Source organism: Ochotona princeps, chromosome 1 (assembly GCF_030435755.1).
Source record: "Ochotona princeps isolate mOchPri1 chromosome 1, mOchPri1.hap1, whole genome shotgun sequence".
NCBI classification, from domain to species: domain Eukaryota; kingdom Metazoa; phylum Chordata; class Mammalia; order Lagomorpha; family Ochotonidae; genus Ochotona; species Ochotona princeps.
In genome coordinates, this window is record NC_080832.1 from 16,060,735 (window position 1) to 16,077,844 (window position 17,110).

At 48.2% G+C, this 17,110-nt stretch overlaps 1 protein-coding gene across 1 annotated transcript in view; it reads right to left on the reverse strand.

The window, feature by feature from the left end:
* The window catches only part of UST (uronyl 2-sulfotransferase), a 297,060-nt gene that overhangs the window by 99,777 nt on the left and 180,173 nt on the right, over positions 1–17,110 (reverse strand). Inside the window, exons 4-5 of the mRNA XM_058666312.1 lie at positions 12,475–12,554; positions 2,917–3,070 (exon numbers count right to left, since the gene is read on the reverse strand). Of these exons, the coding sequence (XP_058522295.1) occupies positions 2,917–3,070; positions 12,475–12,554 (234 nt within the window). The remainder of the gene's footprint in view (positions 1–2,916; positions 3,071–12,474; positions 12,555–17,110) is intronic.

Below are 17,110 nucleotides of genomic sequence, written 5' to 3' on the forward strand. Positions count from 1 at the left end.
CCAAGCCCTTTGGCGCAGTCATAAGATCAGAGTGCCTCATCCCCCGCAGGGCCCCACACCCTTGGCTTCTGCAAACCTCCCCCACACCGACATCACAGCACTGTACCATCGCACCCAGAGTGAGCTGCAAGGCTGGCCTGGGCCCCGCTCAGCTGTATGCTAAGCAGCTCTGCCAGGCACAGGGCCAAGTGCAGAACTGCCTGATGCCTGGCATGGAGATAAAGCACGGGTTTCGGAGCGCTGCGATCAGGCCAGCAGCCGTGCCCTCGGAAGCCTGTGTGGTGCAGGGGTGCGGGGCCTACTGGCCGTTTCCCGAGTGCCTGTGCAGCCTGCTCGGCACCCCTTTGCTGGGAGGCCAGTGTTTCCTCACAGCTGCCCCAGGGCCCGCGGAGACACAAACAACAGCCTCTTTGGAGCCACAAAACCGGCCACCGGGGCTTGCCAAAATGGGGACAGGCTCTGACAGGGGATAATGTTATTTCAAAAGTCTAATGGGAGCAAGGAAATAGAATGAGAAGTTTCAGCTATGAGGAAAATAAAAAAGCAATGGAACATCTTCTTCCAGATAAACAAACAACCCTTTGAACAAGAAAACTGCCTGTAAACTACGTGAGGCTGGGGCAGGCCCTGCGGGAGTCATGTCCCCATGCAACTCCTTCTCCCCTCAATCCCAGCAACCCCACCCCTGGCTTTTCCAGGGATTACCCACTGGGTCTCACCCAGCAATGATATATCAACTGTTGTAATGCACACTCATTTGGAAAGGGTAGAAGATGTGTGATTTGATTCTATTACCAGCTTTGAGCATTGGACAAACGTCTTTAAAAAAAAAAAATCTAGGGGCCAGGGCAATGGCTCAATTGGCTAATCCTCCCCCTGCAAGCACCAACATTCCATATGAGCACCAGTTGTTACGGCTGCTCCACTTTCCAGCCAACTCCCTGCTATGGCCTGGGAAAGCAGCAGAGGATGGCCCAAGGCCTTGGGACCCTGTACCCGCATGGGAGACCTGATTCCTGGCTTCATATTGGCTCAGCTCTGGCCATTGCAGCAATATGGGAAGTGAACCAGTGGATGGAAAGTCGGTCTCCTTCTCTCTGTAAATCTACCTTTCCAATAAAAATAACTAAATCTTTCAAATACAAAATCCATATCATAATTGTGCCTCCTGATGAAAACCCCTCTAATGATCACAGCTTACTTTGCGGAAATGTATGAAGGTGATGTGGCAGGGAATGAAACACAGGATGACCCAGAATGCAAAATGCTGACAAGTAGAAAAATCCAGAAGCATCCCACCAAGGCTCTTGTTTCACTAGGAAGAGCCATTTACAGCCGTTTATATAGAACAGGCTTCTGTATCTTCAGCCCTTCAGCCTTTCCTGCCACCATTTAGCTCCAATCTGCTAAGCATCAAGATAGACTCAGAGTTTCGAAATATTATTCAGATGAAATGGACTGTACTCTAAAAAAATTCATTCTTTTTACCAGGGTCCAAACCAAATCACGAAGATAATTCGAGAAGGTATTATGCTTCTTGTAAGTGGTTCAGTCCTCAGTATAGACTTGCACTGAATAAATAACAAAAAGCTATATTCAGATCATTTAAAGACAAAGATCAGGGTTTTCAACATTAACACTTAAAAAAAAAAGGTAAAAATCACTTGTAGAATGCATCACTGAAGTATTTCATTGAAGTCTTAGGCAATCGCACAGGTGATGAGTGGTGAGTAGAAAGCCTCGGGTCTGTATTGAGCTCATCCACTAACTAGTGTCTGTACCTACAAACTAGGTGTGTACCTACTAACTAGCTGTGCACCCTCAATGAGACACTTAACTTTTCTGTATCTTAGTTTTCTCAGCTCCAAGAACCATGGATTTGAAAACACAAAACATGACACAGGTGACATTATTCAAAAATGCTCCTACACGCTTCCACAACATGTTTAGAAGCCACCAGCTGGTATGCTGGGGCTAGGGTTGGGGATCCAACAGCCATGGGCATTGGGCTGTGCTATTCCCAGCCATGGGAATCCATGGTGGGAAGGGAGGAGGTCCCCCAAAACTTGGCTCTTGTCTTGTCCATGCCTGATGATGGATCTGTGGGGACGTAGCAGGCACGGGCACACACAGAGAGACTATGATTTCTTTCTGAATATGAAGCTCTCAGCTTTTGTCACTGTAAATCACAAAAGAGTGGAAAATGAACCTTTTATTCTGGAGTTAAAGATGCATAGCTCTGCCCTCCATTTCTGCTGACAACTTCTGTACTTCTGTTACTAATCTTGGGGGTCTTATGGAGCCCTATGGAGCTGAAGGCCCCACAGCAAAGTCTAGTAAGAGTTGAGTGGTATTGCCATGTGGCATGGCTCTGATGAACTGTGGTGGCGAGACCCCTGGGTCAGCTCGAGGTGTGACTCTTACAAGTCCCTCAGTCCCATGGCATCTCAAGACCGTCAACTGAAATGCCTCTCCTCTGTGTGTTGCCATGGGAACTATGGGGGATGCAGGATGGGACAGAGAGCCTTCCACCACGTTCCCAGAGAGGTTGCCAAGCCCCTGTTCTCCCCCACCACCACAGAGCTGGCCGGGACCCCCCAAAAGCCTGCTCCTTGTCTTGGACTTTAACCTGACACTGAAGATGTTGAACAACATCTGCTCAGGGACACAGGGTCATTCATTCAGAGCAAGCTTCCATGAAAGTGGCATGGATAATTGTCTATAACAATGGGATGACAGACTTAAATAGCAGAATGATGGGCTTGTAATAATGGGCGGGGGGGAACAGTGTGTGGTGGATTAGGATAAATGGAGAAGGTGAAAGGAGAAATCCCTGAGCTACAGAACTGTTCCATGAAAAATGAAAAGGCCATGGGAGGAAGTTGAGACCTGCGGCTGCACGGCCTCACAACTCACCAGGTAGCGCTCCTCCTGCCTCATGCTGGGGGTGCGGATCATGTGATTCTGTTCTCCTCTCCAGTCTCCAAAGCGACGGAAAAAATAATTGGATAAAAATCGGCTCACAGGGTCCCGGATGATGTTGATGTAGACGGGCTGGTCTCCTCCGAACCTAACAACAACACACAGAGGCAGGACACTCGTTACACGGCAGGCTTGCTGAGTGGCACTGCCTTATTCTGAAGCAGGTGGACACGAAGACACCTGCTCCACGCACCTGGTGAGGGACTGTGAGGATCATTTTACAGAACAGCATTGTGCCAATCACATGTTGGTCAGTGCTCAAGGACAGATATTTCTGGCTGTCTTGCAGAGCTGAGAATCCCGTAAGAGTGGAGACCACTGAATACTGGACTTGGTCTCCCTAGGGGCAGGCACAGAACCTACCGATACAGAGTTGGCCATCAGTGAGGGTTTCCATGGGCAGCCAATTCTGGGTGAGCTGGCACTTACTACCTAATAATTCAAACAGTCTCAGTAAAGTGCTTCACAGTGTGTGGGTTAACCAGAGCACTTGCTAGTCACGTTGTTCTAAACATGTCTTTGTGGCCATTGCACTGAGACCCCTTGCCACCTCAGTGGAACAGAAACCAGCTCCATCACCATCCATACTTAAGGAAACTAAGGCAGGGGTCGGGGAGAGGATAATTTTGTGCCTGTCCCAGGACATGAGCCCATGGGATCTGGCTCCAGAATCTGTATTTTTAACCACAGAAAGAAAGCCCCAGACAGAAGTAATAAGTGAGGGGTCTCAAGAGTAAAACAAAATCGACATAATTATCCACAAGTCATGCAAGTGGCTCATCTAAAAGTAAAACAAATGTCTCTGTGCTCCATTTTCCTTCCTTCTACAAAGGGATTGGACAACTGCACTAAAAGCTGGCCCAAGAGCAAGGCCTCCCCAAGACAAAATGATGGGGTTAGCTGAGTTTTTTATCCCCTTCCTCTTTGAAGTCTTTGAAAGCAGAGACCTGAAAGAGTCTGGGGCCAGCAACCCAGACTCTCAGGAGCAAACATGCTTGGTGACCTCCTTTGGTGATCTCCTGGGGCGCCCTGTGACCCTGTGACCCTCTGATGAGGCTCCCTAGAGGTTCCATCGAGGGTCAGAAAGAGGTCACAGGAAACAGCTGGGCAGGATTCTGCCTGTGTCTGCCCAGCTAAAAAACTGCTCACCTTACAAAACCCAGCCCAGAATCATGGTCAAACCCTTCAGCAACAGACACCCCAAGTCCAGCATCTGTCCTTCCCTCCCTCTGCACCTGACTCTTCCCTTCCTATGGCTTAGCCCTGGCTGTCTCTTCCACCACACCTGAGCCTCCTGCAGCTAGCACAGTGCATGCACATGGTTAGGTGCTCAACAAATGATGACAGATTGAAGAAATGGCGATCTGAGTGTACGCTCCAAGTTGCTACATTACATCCCGTACCACTGGGCTCTGTCACAAAAAGAACATATAACAGCTCCCCAGTCCTTTACCATGGATGAAAGCCATAGTGTGCCCAGTTCATCCAATTTTTTCAGAAAGATCATTAGGGAGAAGAAACCACAGGAACCAAAAGGACTGACCCAAATCACGGGATTTCAGGCTTGAGTGACGTTCTAGACTCCCTGGCTAGAGCCACCTTGGGAAACATGTGGTGGCTCATGGAAAAGATTAGCCCTACACAAATCTGGTGGGCTCCCAGATGAACACAAAGGGACATTCACACAGCTGAATGTAACACTAACTGTAGCTCCCAAGAGCTAGCTGTGCCAGCCACCAACTAGTACACACACACACACACACACACACACACACACACACACATCCTGGATTTATCATCCTCTCTTAATTAAACTGGGTTTCATATTTTTGAGGGATGTCTGACATGACTACAATAAAAGCAGTCATGCTAGGGACTGTCGCACTGTGCTTTTGTAAGCTTCACGTGTATTTTCATCTTCCTGTGAAGACCAACCGCTAATGCTAATGAGTGGACTGCCCAATCATTGGGGTACAGCATGCCCCAGGGGCAGAGTTCTTAGCCCAACCACTGCAATCTTCCATTAGTGGCTGCAGATGGAAAGACTGGCAAGGCTGTTGAGTGTGGATGTCCTGCCCTTGCTGGTACCAGAATGATTCCACTAAACTGATGTTTTAGATGGCAATAGAATTCACTGTCAAGTATCAGACAATACAACATCCTCTCTAGCTAGGAGAGGTTTCTGGCTTCTAACTCCCTCTTTCCAAAAGCCAAGAGAAATAATGGTTTCAGGCTGCCATGCCAGATTCCTGCCAACATGCCAGGGTAGCACTGTCTATTCTACAAGAAGCCAGAAACGCCCTGGTGCTGGAGAAGGTGAGCACACTCCGCCACCAGCAGTATCTCTGGCTCTCAGTATTTTAATCTCAGATTCTATTTACAAGGCTTCTGGGTCACGGGAAACCCATCACTTACACTCGACTCCACTCCAGGAATGACCATGGCTTGCACCCTACCACTCCATGCAGCACGAAACACTGCCTTATTACTGAAACCCTTAAGAGTCTGCAATCTGAACCACCAACTGATTGTGGCGATGGACTGTGCCGGGCCCGGTACTAGCTGGAACATGCGGGAATCTGATCTGGGAATACCTCTAAGTCTCTTTGGTGATCTCCCCAATCGAACTGCTGGACTCAGAGCCCTGGCTAAGAGAGGACAGAGGACGGAACAGGTCAATCAACCACCTCAGCTAAACGTTGGGCAGCGAAATACTGGGCAAACAAAGACTCCATGATGGACTGTGACAATCAGTGGCTTCTTCAATGACCTAATCGAGTTGGGAGGGATGTGACTGGCAGCGATCCATAACTGGAAGTCTATTAAGACCACTTGAGCAAGTATCTCAGCATGCCCCACATCTGGGACCTTGGGCGGGTGGGAGACTGGGTGGGGATTCTCCCTCAATATCCCCCTTCACCTCAGATACATAAATAATAAAAATATATATATATATAAAAAAAGAGTCTGCAATCTGTCTATGGACTTGTCCTACTGGTCAACCCAACCATTGAGGTGGCTTTTAGACACCGGCTGGGCGAATGTCAACCTTTTCAGATTCACTTTTAACATTTTTTTTGTGTGTGTGTGTTCTTTAAAAGATTCCTTTGGCTTTTGTCATAATTTATAGTTCCCATTTTATTCTTACTGAATTTTATAAAAAAACTATGAAGGAGTACCAGTGACCCTCAGTCCCATGATGTGTCTTCCCAAGCAAGGAGCAGACAGGCCACATTTTGATTCCTGTGCAACAACGCGCTCTCTTGTGGCTTGGTCATTACAATTATTACTGCATACCGGAAGTTCTTCTTGAGTCATCCCAGAACAGCAGGCGGTGCCAATTTCTTTGACACATGTTCATAGGTTATGGTATCCTCTCTGTGACTCCTTCTGACTCTGCCTTCGTACTGGATTCTTTTATTTGCTTTTAATTTTTTACTGACTGCTTTGAGAAAATGGTGACGCAAAGCAGGATGTAATTCCTTAAGAATATGCACTGCAGGTTCTCATTTTGGGGAGCCATTTCTAAACTTCCATTCTCAATATCTTCTTCAGTATCTACCCCACACCACTATCTGAATCAGTTAATCAAACGATCAACAACCCTGGTCATCCCTTCATCAGCAACACAGAGCACTAGGGGAGAAATTTAGGGATACTTTCATCAAAATGCTGAAGGATGTTATTCCTGTAATAAAAATGGCATATATTAAATCAAGATTTAAGATCAAAACTACTGGGAGAATTAAGAATGCTTAGGCCCCTTATGACAGCAAAATCTCTATGACTAGAAACACTTTTGGAAAGCCTTGTCTTCTTTTTTAAAAAAAATGAGGCGAAATATATATAACACAAAATTCAAAATTCACCCTTTTCACCATTTCCCAGTCGGCATCAGTGATACTAAGTTTATTCACACTGTGCTGCAACCGTTATCACCCTCCATGTACAGAACATTTTTTAAAAAATCATTCCAAGTTGTAACTACATTCACTTAAACAAAGACTCCCTCTCCTCCTTCCGTAGTTCTACCCCGGGATAGAAGGAGGTAGTACAGGCTACAGGGCCTTGGACCCTTGCCAGGGAGGGTAGGCATGACTCTGAAGGGCAAGGAAGGCCCTGGTGGGAAAGGATGTGGCAAGGCAGGGTGAGGGTTGCAAGAGGAGAAGGGGTGAAGAGGACCAACAGCCGGTCACTGCTCCTTGCTTAGAGTCCTGGGCAGTTGCTGAGCCCAAGCTGGGGGCTAGGTTCTCCCTGACCCCTATCTGCAGATCTCAGGCAGTGGGCACGGCTGAGCAGGACACAGCCATCTCACAGAACACAGGCAGGAGAAGCTGAGTCGCGCCCTGGTCCTTTGACAAGCCTTAAGAGAAGTAATGGGGAAGTTTCACTGTGAACAGGGCTGGGAGGGTAGTTGGGACACTGCAGCTGGGATTCTCACTTCTCTAAGCGGGACACTTCTCTAAGGAATATGGCAGGAACATCAGGGAATCATCAGGAAATGAGGTGGCTGGGATCAAAGTCCAGCTGACTGGAGCACCAGGGCAGAGATCCATCCTGCAGCTTTCAAATCAGCTAAACTAGATGAGACTCAGGTTAAGACTGAACTCCTGGGATGTCTCAGCAGGTTTTCCCACTTGAGACTTGAAAGATCTGAAGGGCAGATAACGAAACTGGATCACACCACTGATGGGTATAAAAAAAGCAAAGTCAACATTTAGAAAAAAGATGCGAAACAACACTGAATCATGGTGCCAGTGGGAATCCGGTTGGCTTTGTTAGCACTGTCATTGGGCAGGCTTTGTTTGTGAAATCTGATGTGGAAAACACAGTTCATGCCAGTTGAAGGGAAGACGGGAGGTGTTCAAAATTCACCCCCACCTCTCCCACACACATCACACCCTACCTGCTTCTCTGGGGACTGTTTGACTTTTAATTGGGGGATGGGTTATGCCAGTTAGTGTTGGTGCTAGAGCCACTATCTGAGATGAGGAAATAGAAACGAAAGCAAAGGAAGCTGAGGGTGAGAAAGGAAGCATGACATTAAAAGAAGGTTAAGAGAAGAGTTCATCTGAAATTATATAGCACATTCACAGCTCTGGTAATTCCCCTGGACTGTTCTGAGAGCATTTGGCTTTGATGTAAAACTTGCTAAGGTTTACCTGGCCGGGCCCTGGTTGAGGCAAGGGACTGCAGAGTGACCAAAATCATCCTGCTGCCCAAAGCCGAGAAAGCAATACATGGGGATCAGGGAAAGACAAATTCAATTATATCTTTCACAGCGTGTGGATGTAAGATGCACTTGGATATTTTATCAGTGTAAGATACACTGATAAAGCTAGAAAGCGGGACTTTATACAAGATTGTGGGCCTGGGAAAACACTGGAGACTGGCCCAAAGCATTGGGACCCTGTACCTGCATGGAAGACCCAGAAGAAGCTCCTGGATCCTGGCTTCGGATAGATTCAGCTATGACCATTGTGGCTACTTTCAGAATAAATCAGCAGATGGAAGATCTTTGCCTTTGACTCCCCTTGCCTTTGACAATCTGCCTTTCCAGTAAAAGTATATATATACTTTAAAAGTAAATATAAATATAAACATAAATATATATGTATATATGGAAGTCAGATATGCTGAGAGGAGGAGAGACAGTGAGGAAAATTTTCCATCCGTTGATTCACTCCCCAAGTGGTCACAACAGCTGGAGATGTGCCGATCTGAAGCCAGGAGTCCGGAGCTTCTTTAGGGTCTCCCGCGCAGGTGTAGTGTCCCAAGGCTTTGGACCATCCTCAACTGCTGTCCCAGGCCACAAGCAGGGAGCTGGATGGGAAGCGGGGCTTCCGGGATTAGAACCGGTACCCATATGGGATCCCGATGTGCGTAAGGCAAGGACTTTAGCCACTAGGCTACCGTGCAGGCCCAAAAGTATATATATTTTTTTAAAAAGTGTAACTCAAAGTTCTTCTAACAAATGTGAAAAGACATGAAAGCACAATACAGAAACACTAAACATCCTAATGAAATATCAGAACCCAGAGTAGCATCTGGAAGGCCCTGGTAATTCAGACTCAGTTCTTCAGGTGATCTGGGGGAAAACACGTGTCTGGTCTACCCTTCCAGGGACAGAACCATTCAAAGAGCCCAGTGCAAATGTCACAAATGCAAACTAAAGACAGAAGGCAGAACTCTGCTGAGCTCCTGAGGTCTGCTCTTCCAATAGATGTCCTCAGGCAACCACAACACCTGCCTGGGCTGACCCTACTGCTTCCCATGTTTGCAACAGCAAAACTGGTCTTATTTTATGGTCTGCTCAGTACCAGGTGTCTTGCTGCTCATTAACCACTCCTGCAAGATCAGAAGATTCAAAAAAAAAAAAGAAAGAAAAAGAAAAGAAAAAAAGCCAACATTGTGGCACAGTAGGCTAAGCCTCTATGTCAGGTGCTGACATTCCATATGTGCTGTGAGCTGGTTCATATCCTGGCAGCTCCACTTCCAATCCAGCTCTCTGTTTATGGACTGGGAAGGCAGCGTGTTTGGGTACCAACACCCACATGAAAGACTTGGAGGAAACTCCTGGCTCCTGGCTTTACATTGGCTCAGCTCTGGCTGTTGCGGCAATTTGGGGAGTGAACTAGCAGGTGGAAGACCTCTGTCTCCCCTACTCTCTTCAACGATGCCTTTCAAATATAAATAAAAATCTACATCTATACATGTATTTTATAAAAAGGAAAGCTCAGTAAAGAAGGCAACAGCCCCAGGCCCCGCCTGGCATGGCCAATCGCCTCCCTGTCCTGAGGCAAGCAGTCTCCTGCCAGTGGTTATGGGGCAGATTCCAGATAAGAAGCTTAATAGTCTCCCAATGCCAAGTACAGAAACCGCCTTGCAAAGCACGTGAGAGCCCCCTGAGCCCCGCGTAGTACCCTCCAGCCATCCCAGGGACGGGGACTCTGCGGGGCCACTGCTGGCTGCCTGTGACGTGTTCCTCCCACAGAGCCATTACCTGAGGAAAGGTAAAGCTAAACTGTAGCTTTCCACATCATGTGAGCATCACAGCCTTGCTGGTCACCTTACCACTTCATTCCTGCAGCTTCAGAGCAGGACCAACCCCGACTCGGCCCTGGAATGTGGGGTGGCCAGAGGGTGGGAGAAGGCTCTAACTCTGGCCTTTTCCAGGAACAGAGAGCTGGCTAGGCCAGTCCCTGTGCACTGCAGCTGCAAACCCTCCACACTCTCCCCTGGGACCACAAACACCGTCTAGGCTGCAACTCTGCATTGTCTTCAGCTCCCCTCCAGGTCCCCCAGCAGTGTGAGCTGGTTTCTGCCCTGGCTTCCCCTTCAGGAGACTAAAGCTGACCCATCTTCCAGTCCTATCTGGACATGGTCCTCTGCACTGTGGAGGTTCCCACCACTACCTCTAGGGGGAGCCCTGAGACTCCTGTATGATCTCCTCCAAGGAGAATTTAAGATTCCCACTGGCGTGGGGCCAGGTGCTGTTTTCACAGAGGGTCCTTGCTCTCCTGTAGCATAGTGAACACAGAGGGTGCTCCGTAAACAGGCACTGAGCTGAGCAAAGAGGAGGAGGAGAGCAGGGAGAAACAGAACCTGCCCTGCTGCGGTGCTGTTCCTGACTTAGAAAACACACAAGGCTAACACAGCCTGGAATCCAGCTGTGGGTCTCTTCTCTCCGAGGCCTTTCCTCCATGTATTTGCTCCTAATGATGCAGCGGTGGGCAGGATCTGTCCCTTGCTTTACAGATGGGAAAATGGAACCCAGCAAAGCATCAACATAAGGAAGCAGAGTGACTTGTGCTGCATCATGGTCCTGCCAGCCAGGCCAACCAGCCCTGCCAGCCCTGTGGTCAGCAGATGTGGTGTCTTCCAGAAGGCACTGATCAATGCCCTTGAAAACGAAGGCTATCGAGTTGAAATTTTTGAACATGAACTTGACGGTAGAGGCCATGATAAAATACAGCCACCTCACTCTGTCTCATTGATCCCATTCAGACACATCGGCTCTGGCTTCCCATTAGAGTTTACAATGTCCTGAGATAATTGTAACAGTTTGTTGCTTTGCAGCTCATTTGGTTGTAAGGAGTTGACCTTTTGAAGCAGGAAGTGTTAAGAAGGAGGTCTGAGGATGTCAGAGGAGACATAGCAGGAAGCTCACTGGAACTCAGTCCTAAAACACAAACCCAAGACAGCTGAGTCCACCTTATCTACGGACGCCATGAGACACCTTCAGTCCTGGCCTTCTGCCAAGGCACACAACGCACCCTGGCCCTCCAGGAAGCAGCCATACGATAAACCTGGCTGGCCGCAGCCCTGGCCTCACGACTGTGGAAAACACGCAGGTGGCCTCTGCAGCTGCCGGGCCCTCTGGCTATCCGGCAGGTAGAGGGCACTGGGGAGGAAGCCCACTGCTGTTCCAGATGAGTCACTAGCTCCTCCTTGTTCACCCACCTGCCAGCTGAGGCTCACTGCTCTTGGTTTGCACAGGACCTGCTCCACAAGGGTGAAGTCCTGGCAAGGCTCACAGCTACACTCAGCCAGCTGGGCGGCCAGGCAGTCCAGAGTGAATGCCCAGGACGCAGCTCTAGCTTTCTGCCAGAGCCAGATTCCTTGGTGCCTGCCTGGTCCTCAGATGCCATCAGGTCAGCACTAACCGGCAGGTGCCTGCTGGCTGGGCGCCAGGTGTCCTGGTGTTCCTACGTGCACCTGCAAAGCACTGAAAACATAGCTCTCGCTGGAGAAGGAGGCCAGGGCTTCCCCAGCAGGTCAGCAGGTCTGCTCCTGGAACCCGTGATCTGTCAGCAGTCAGGGCCAGATGGGAGCGCCGGAGTCGAAGCAGCATCCATTTAGGAGCGAGGCACAGTGGCAGAAAACCTACGCCTAACGCACCGCTGGTCAAGAGAATGCCAACTTGAAGCTGGAAATTTTAGGAAAGCGAACTCCCGAAAACCTCACATTTGAAGGTTTGCATCCTTGCTAGAAGGCCACAGCCACTGATGATAAAAACAGAATTCTAGAAAAGCTCACACATGTGAAACTAGGGGAGTATCACAAAGGCAGACAGAACGGCAGGCACGGGCTCTTAAGAGCCTATGATACAGCTCAAGTCAGTCCCAGAATTCTGTGCAACTTCTATCTGTACAAAAATGTGCGCTATTTATATGAAACCACCCTCTCTCAACTGACCCATTTCCATCTAAAGCCTGATTTTCTTAAAAAAAAAAAAAAGACTGTTAAATTCAACAGCTTCCAAATAAAAATAATTCCAGGTTTTGCTAAGATAACAGAATAGAGGAAATTTTCTCAACAAATGTTTCAAATGTTGATCCCTCTGCAGCAAAAAAGAATGGGTTAAAAGTGTCCTTTTAAGGGAAAGGGAAGTGTACTACCTGGCAAACAAAGGTGGATGACAAAAGCACACTGTTCATTGAAGGGAAATGTCAGAAGAAAAGAACCATGAAACTAAAAAAAAGGTCTTACCTTGAGAAGTTGAGGAAATGAACATGTCGAGTGAATAAATAGGGCTGTTCGGCCGTACTGATATTTTTAATCAGTTCCATCTATTAAAAAAAGTACATAATTAGCATATATAAGATCTAATTTCCCAAACAATGTTCAACTTAAGGTTATGCATTCAACTCCTTCCCCTTCCTCTGCCCTACTCGTTACCACTGGAACAGGACCAAACAGCTGTGCTTTGTGCAACATCCCTGGCCTTCACATAGGGCTCCTTCCTGGATAAAAGGATAAAATAGCACTACCCACACTCAGAGCACTGTGTCTAATTCAGTTGATTGCAACCATGAAAACAGTGTAACCAATTAGTCTTTTCTACACGAGAAGTCAGGGGTTTGCTATACCGACATACAAATAAGATGTCTTCTCACAGTAAGAAGTACACAAAGAAGTCTTGTCTTGTAGTCCCACAAGGATAGGGATGGGATACTCAGTGTGGCAGGATTGAAACATGCGGATAACACAGGCAGCTGCATTTTTCTCTTTTGATTAGGAAAAAAAAATTGTCAGGACACTACTTCATGAGCAGGACTCAGATCTTGAGGGTTATTCCTGCCAGCAGGTCCTGAGGGCACAGGGGGTGAGGCGGTGGTGTTCTTCGGCTGCAGGAACCACCAAGTTCGATCTGGTGGGGAAATCTCCATTTATTAAACACAAATTACAAGCTTATACAGGGAAGGGGAGGGATGGAGGGCATTTCCTGGTAGTTCCCCTGTCCTAGCAACACTGTTACTGGCTAGAAGGCACGTCTATTCCCCTTGACCCTCAAGTCATGTCAGAGGTCACATTCTGCATACAGGTCTGGAGGCTGTGCCTTAGATCATGAGCAGGTGATTTGTGAGCCACACCCACCAGGTAGCAGGAAGAGACCCAGGGATGATCTCCCACACTCAGAACCCGAAATTTCTTGATGTTTTTGTGGGTGATCATCTGAAGTATTTATTTGTGGTTATTAGTAAGGCAAAAAGCTCTTTATATTTGTATAAGCTAGTTGCTATGTCTTCCGGAGCAAGGCATAATAGAGAAAACCTTTAGTAAAATCCATTAGAAATTCCAGGCATACTTAGACCTCTCTCACCTCTTGCATTTCACTTTCCCTAGGTTTTCTAACCGGCCCATCAATAGGAACATGCTGCAGATTCTTTCAAACAAAAAGCACAGTAAAGATGAGCTCTTTCGAAGCCTGTCAGTAGTTTAGGAAACAGCTCAAGTTGAAAACCGGAAACAAAGCCAGCTGCTCACACGTGACCCACAATGGCACCAACCCCAATAAGCAGACACCTGGATCCCCAGGTTTGAAGCAGATATGCCAGGCACCCGGGTCTGCCCTGTTGCCAGATGTCCCACACAGGAGGGGGACTAACCCATATTTGTTCAATGAATTAGCTGCAATTAATATACACTTTAATATAGATTTACACTCCACGAGCTTGGCACCTAAGCCTTTTAATTAGGTATCTGTGCTCACAATGGTTGTCGGAAGAAATGAAATTGAATTTTCAATGTGGATGACTTGCGGCTCATAAACCAGGTGTTTCTGGTAGCCAGTGGCAGGCACAGGTGAGTAATGGTGTGGCTGTTCCTGTGCTTGAACATAAAAGGAAATTGGATCCTGTGATTTCCCTGCTTATCTTTTACGTACCGCCCCCTGCCCCCGCACGTGCTGGTTTGGGAGCAGTAACCCTTTCCGCCTGGTTGTACTGGTGATTTTTGCTGGATGTACCAACAGAATTACTGATGTGAAAGTATTACCAGACATTAGATCTCTGAGAATGAATGGTTAGAAAAATGACTCTTGACTAGGTCTATGTTTACTATAAAATTATTTTCCATGCAGATGTTTCTCTGCACACATGAGTCCAACAAGAAAGTCCCCTAGAACTGTCCAACAAAGCTGGAAGAACACATCAGAGGAAACAATGCTTCCCCCGCCGCATATTCAAGAGTACGCGACATTCGCCAATTACACATCAATGTGTTCAATTCAATGGAAGAACAGTAATGGTTAGATGCTGAGAACAATGTCACAAGAATCATAAAGCTGTCTTTTTCTCAGGGAGAGATGGAACTATGGTGACAGTGCACATAATTCATTCTAGATGTATCTTTAAACAAAGATGTATCATGCTTGTCGTATTAGTATGGCAAACAAAGAGTATGCTTCCGTTCTTACGCGGTTTTGTCACTGCACACATGGCTCGTCCTGCAAGCCCAGGGTTAAGGCGCTGTGTTCAAGGTGCTGGTCAATTTTCACAAACACTAAAACTTTCCTCCTGAATCGCTGTTGAACCTGGGTGCCCATTTGACTGTCCCCTGCAGCTGCCTTTGGCCCTCCCTCTCTCCTATTTCCACGGGTAGCTGCACGGCAGCAATAGCACCCCCTGAGCCCAGTTCTGCATTCCCTGGCACCCACAGGACACTCCTGACCTTCATCCTGATGCTGCTGCATGGATCTAGGTGTCAATAATTTATGAAGCATGGGAGCAAACACACAAACAAGGTGGGTGAGAGGCACACGAAGGACACAAGGCCAAGTGTCCCACAGGCACCTCCCCTTCGGCTGTGGGGAGAGGCGCACTCAGTCCTCACCATCCTCACTCTTCCCCCAGCTCAGTCCTCCCCGCATGGTCCAGGGGGTTCTCCCAGAATCCCATCTTCACTCACTTGGCGACTCCCTCAGCTGGCTCTCAAGCTGGAGTGCCAGAAAATGACAGCCCTCTTTGTAGCCTCCTCAAAACAAGTTCAAGTCCAGGCTCAACCTTCCTTTCTTTGAATGCTCTTCCACTTTTCTCAGCATGTCTGAATCCTAACTTCTCTTTCCATCTGGCAAAGTTGCCTGCCTCTTCCAAGCAGCCTTCCTGGATCTCCTCCTTCATTCAGCATCCACTGCTTTCCAGCCCTGGTCCAGGCAATGTACTGCTCCTGGCTGTGGCTATAGACGTAACACGTAGGGTTCCTGTTCTCAGAAAGCTCAGAGGCCACTACAATCACATGACAACTCCATCAGACAGAAAGCAAATGGAAGGCAACCATAGATAGGGATACTTCTCCAAAGTGACGTTTGTAAGTGCTCTCAAAGGGTCCCCAGGTGTTAACCAGCCAAGAAAGGGATTCAGAGAGCGACTGGCAGATACAAAGAACAAACTATAAAGTGACAGGGGTATTAAGTAACTGCAGTAGCTGGCATTGTGGCACAGAGAGTAAAGCTGGTGCCACAATGCCAGCATCCCATATGGGCGCTGGTTCCTGTCCCAGCTGCTCCACTTCTGATCCAGTTCCCTGCTAGTGGCCTGGGAAAAGCAGTGAATGATGATGCAAATGCTTGGGGCCCTGCCACCAATGAGGGGAACCCGGATAAGGCTCCTGGCTTTAGGATTCAGCCTGGCCCAGCACTGACCACTGTGTCCATCTGGGGAGCGAACCAACACACAGAAGATCTCTCTGCTTCTTCCTCTCTGTAACTCTGCTTTTCAAAATAAGTAAGTCAAACTTTAAGAGACTATAAACAAGCTAAAAGAAATAAACTTCAGGAGTGCAGTGTGCTAGAGGTTTGGTGCGGAATCAGCCAGGTAGGAGGCGAGGTGAGGGAACTGGGGGCATTGCCAGGCACTTGAGGACTTTTTGACATTTATCCTGTGAGCAATGGAGAGCCAGAAAAGACTTTTGCTTTGTTTTGTTTCAGATCTGAGGTCAGAGTGCAGAATCTGCAAAAGATGGGTAAGGGCTAGGGACAAAAGCTCAGCGAGGAACACTGGGCAGTAACAAGAGGAAAAACCCAAGACGGTGTGGTTCCCTGTAGTGCCAGGCCTGGACATCAGTCTCACTCCTTAGAGATGTGAATTTTCTTGTCATTCCCAGGCTCTGGCAGCGGGACTCGGTAATCTGTGTTGTAACCCACCCTGCAGGAGATGCTGAGGCAAGCAGGAGTGAGGCCCACTGAGTGGAGTCAACTGGAGCGAAGACAGATGCAGAAGTTGGGAGAGCGGTGAGAAGGCAGAACCGCCCGAGCCTCACACCACCCAGCAGAGGGCAGCAAGGAGAGCTGGGGGCGGAGCAGGGAACTTCACGCCCAAGTTTCTGGCCAGGATTCCATGGCCACACTGGCATCAGTTTCTGGGGAGTTGTGCTTGCTCTCTGACCTCCTGAGCCCCAGGGGTGAAGATTTCTCAGGCCATGTCTCCCCGGCGAGCTGCCCTGGAGGTCATGTGTGAGCTTGGAACTTGGCTTTGGTTACCTTTGAACCCGGAGGGCTTGCCATGATCCTGAGAAAGTCCAGCCTAGGAACCCATACAGAATGGACACCTCCCAGATACCTGGAGAATGAAAATCCCTCCTTTCAGAAAGACTTCTAGGGAGTCACAGCATGGATAGATAACCAAAGGCCGTGTTCCCTACCACTCGGAGAGTGAATTCAGTTTTTCTAGGACAGTTTGTTACCCTGGGATCACAACAGAGCTACGGGTCATACCATGACAGTCCCTAAGACACAGCAACAAAAACAAGCCTCCCATCTCCATTTCCCAAGTGTTTCCTGGGGCTCCACTGTACCAAGAAGCTCTCCGTACACCCGCTGCTGAGCCTGGATCCTGAAAAGGACCCA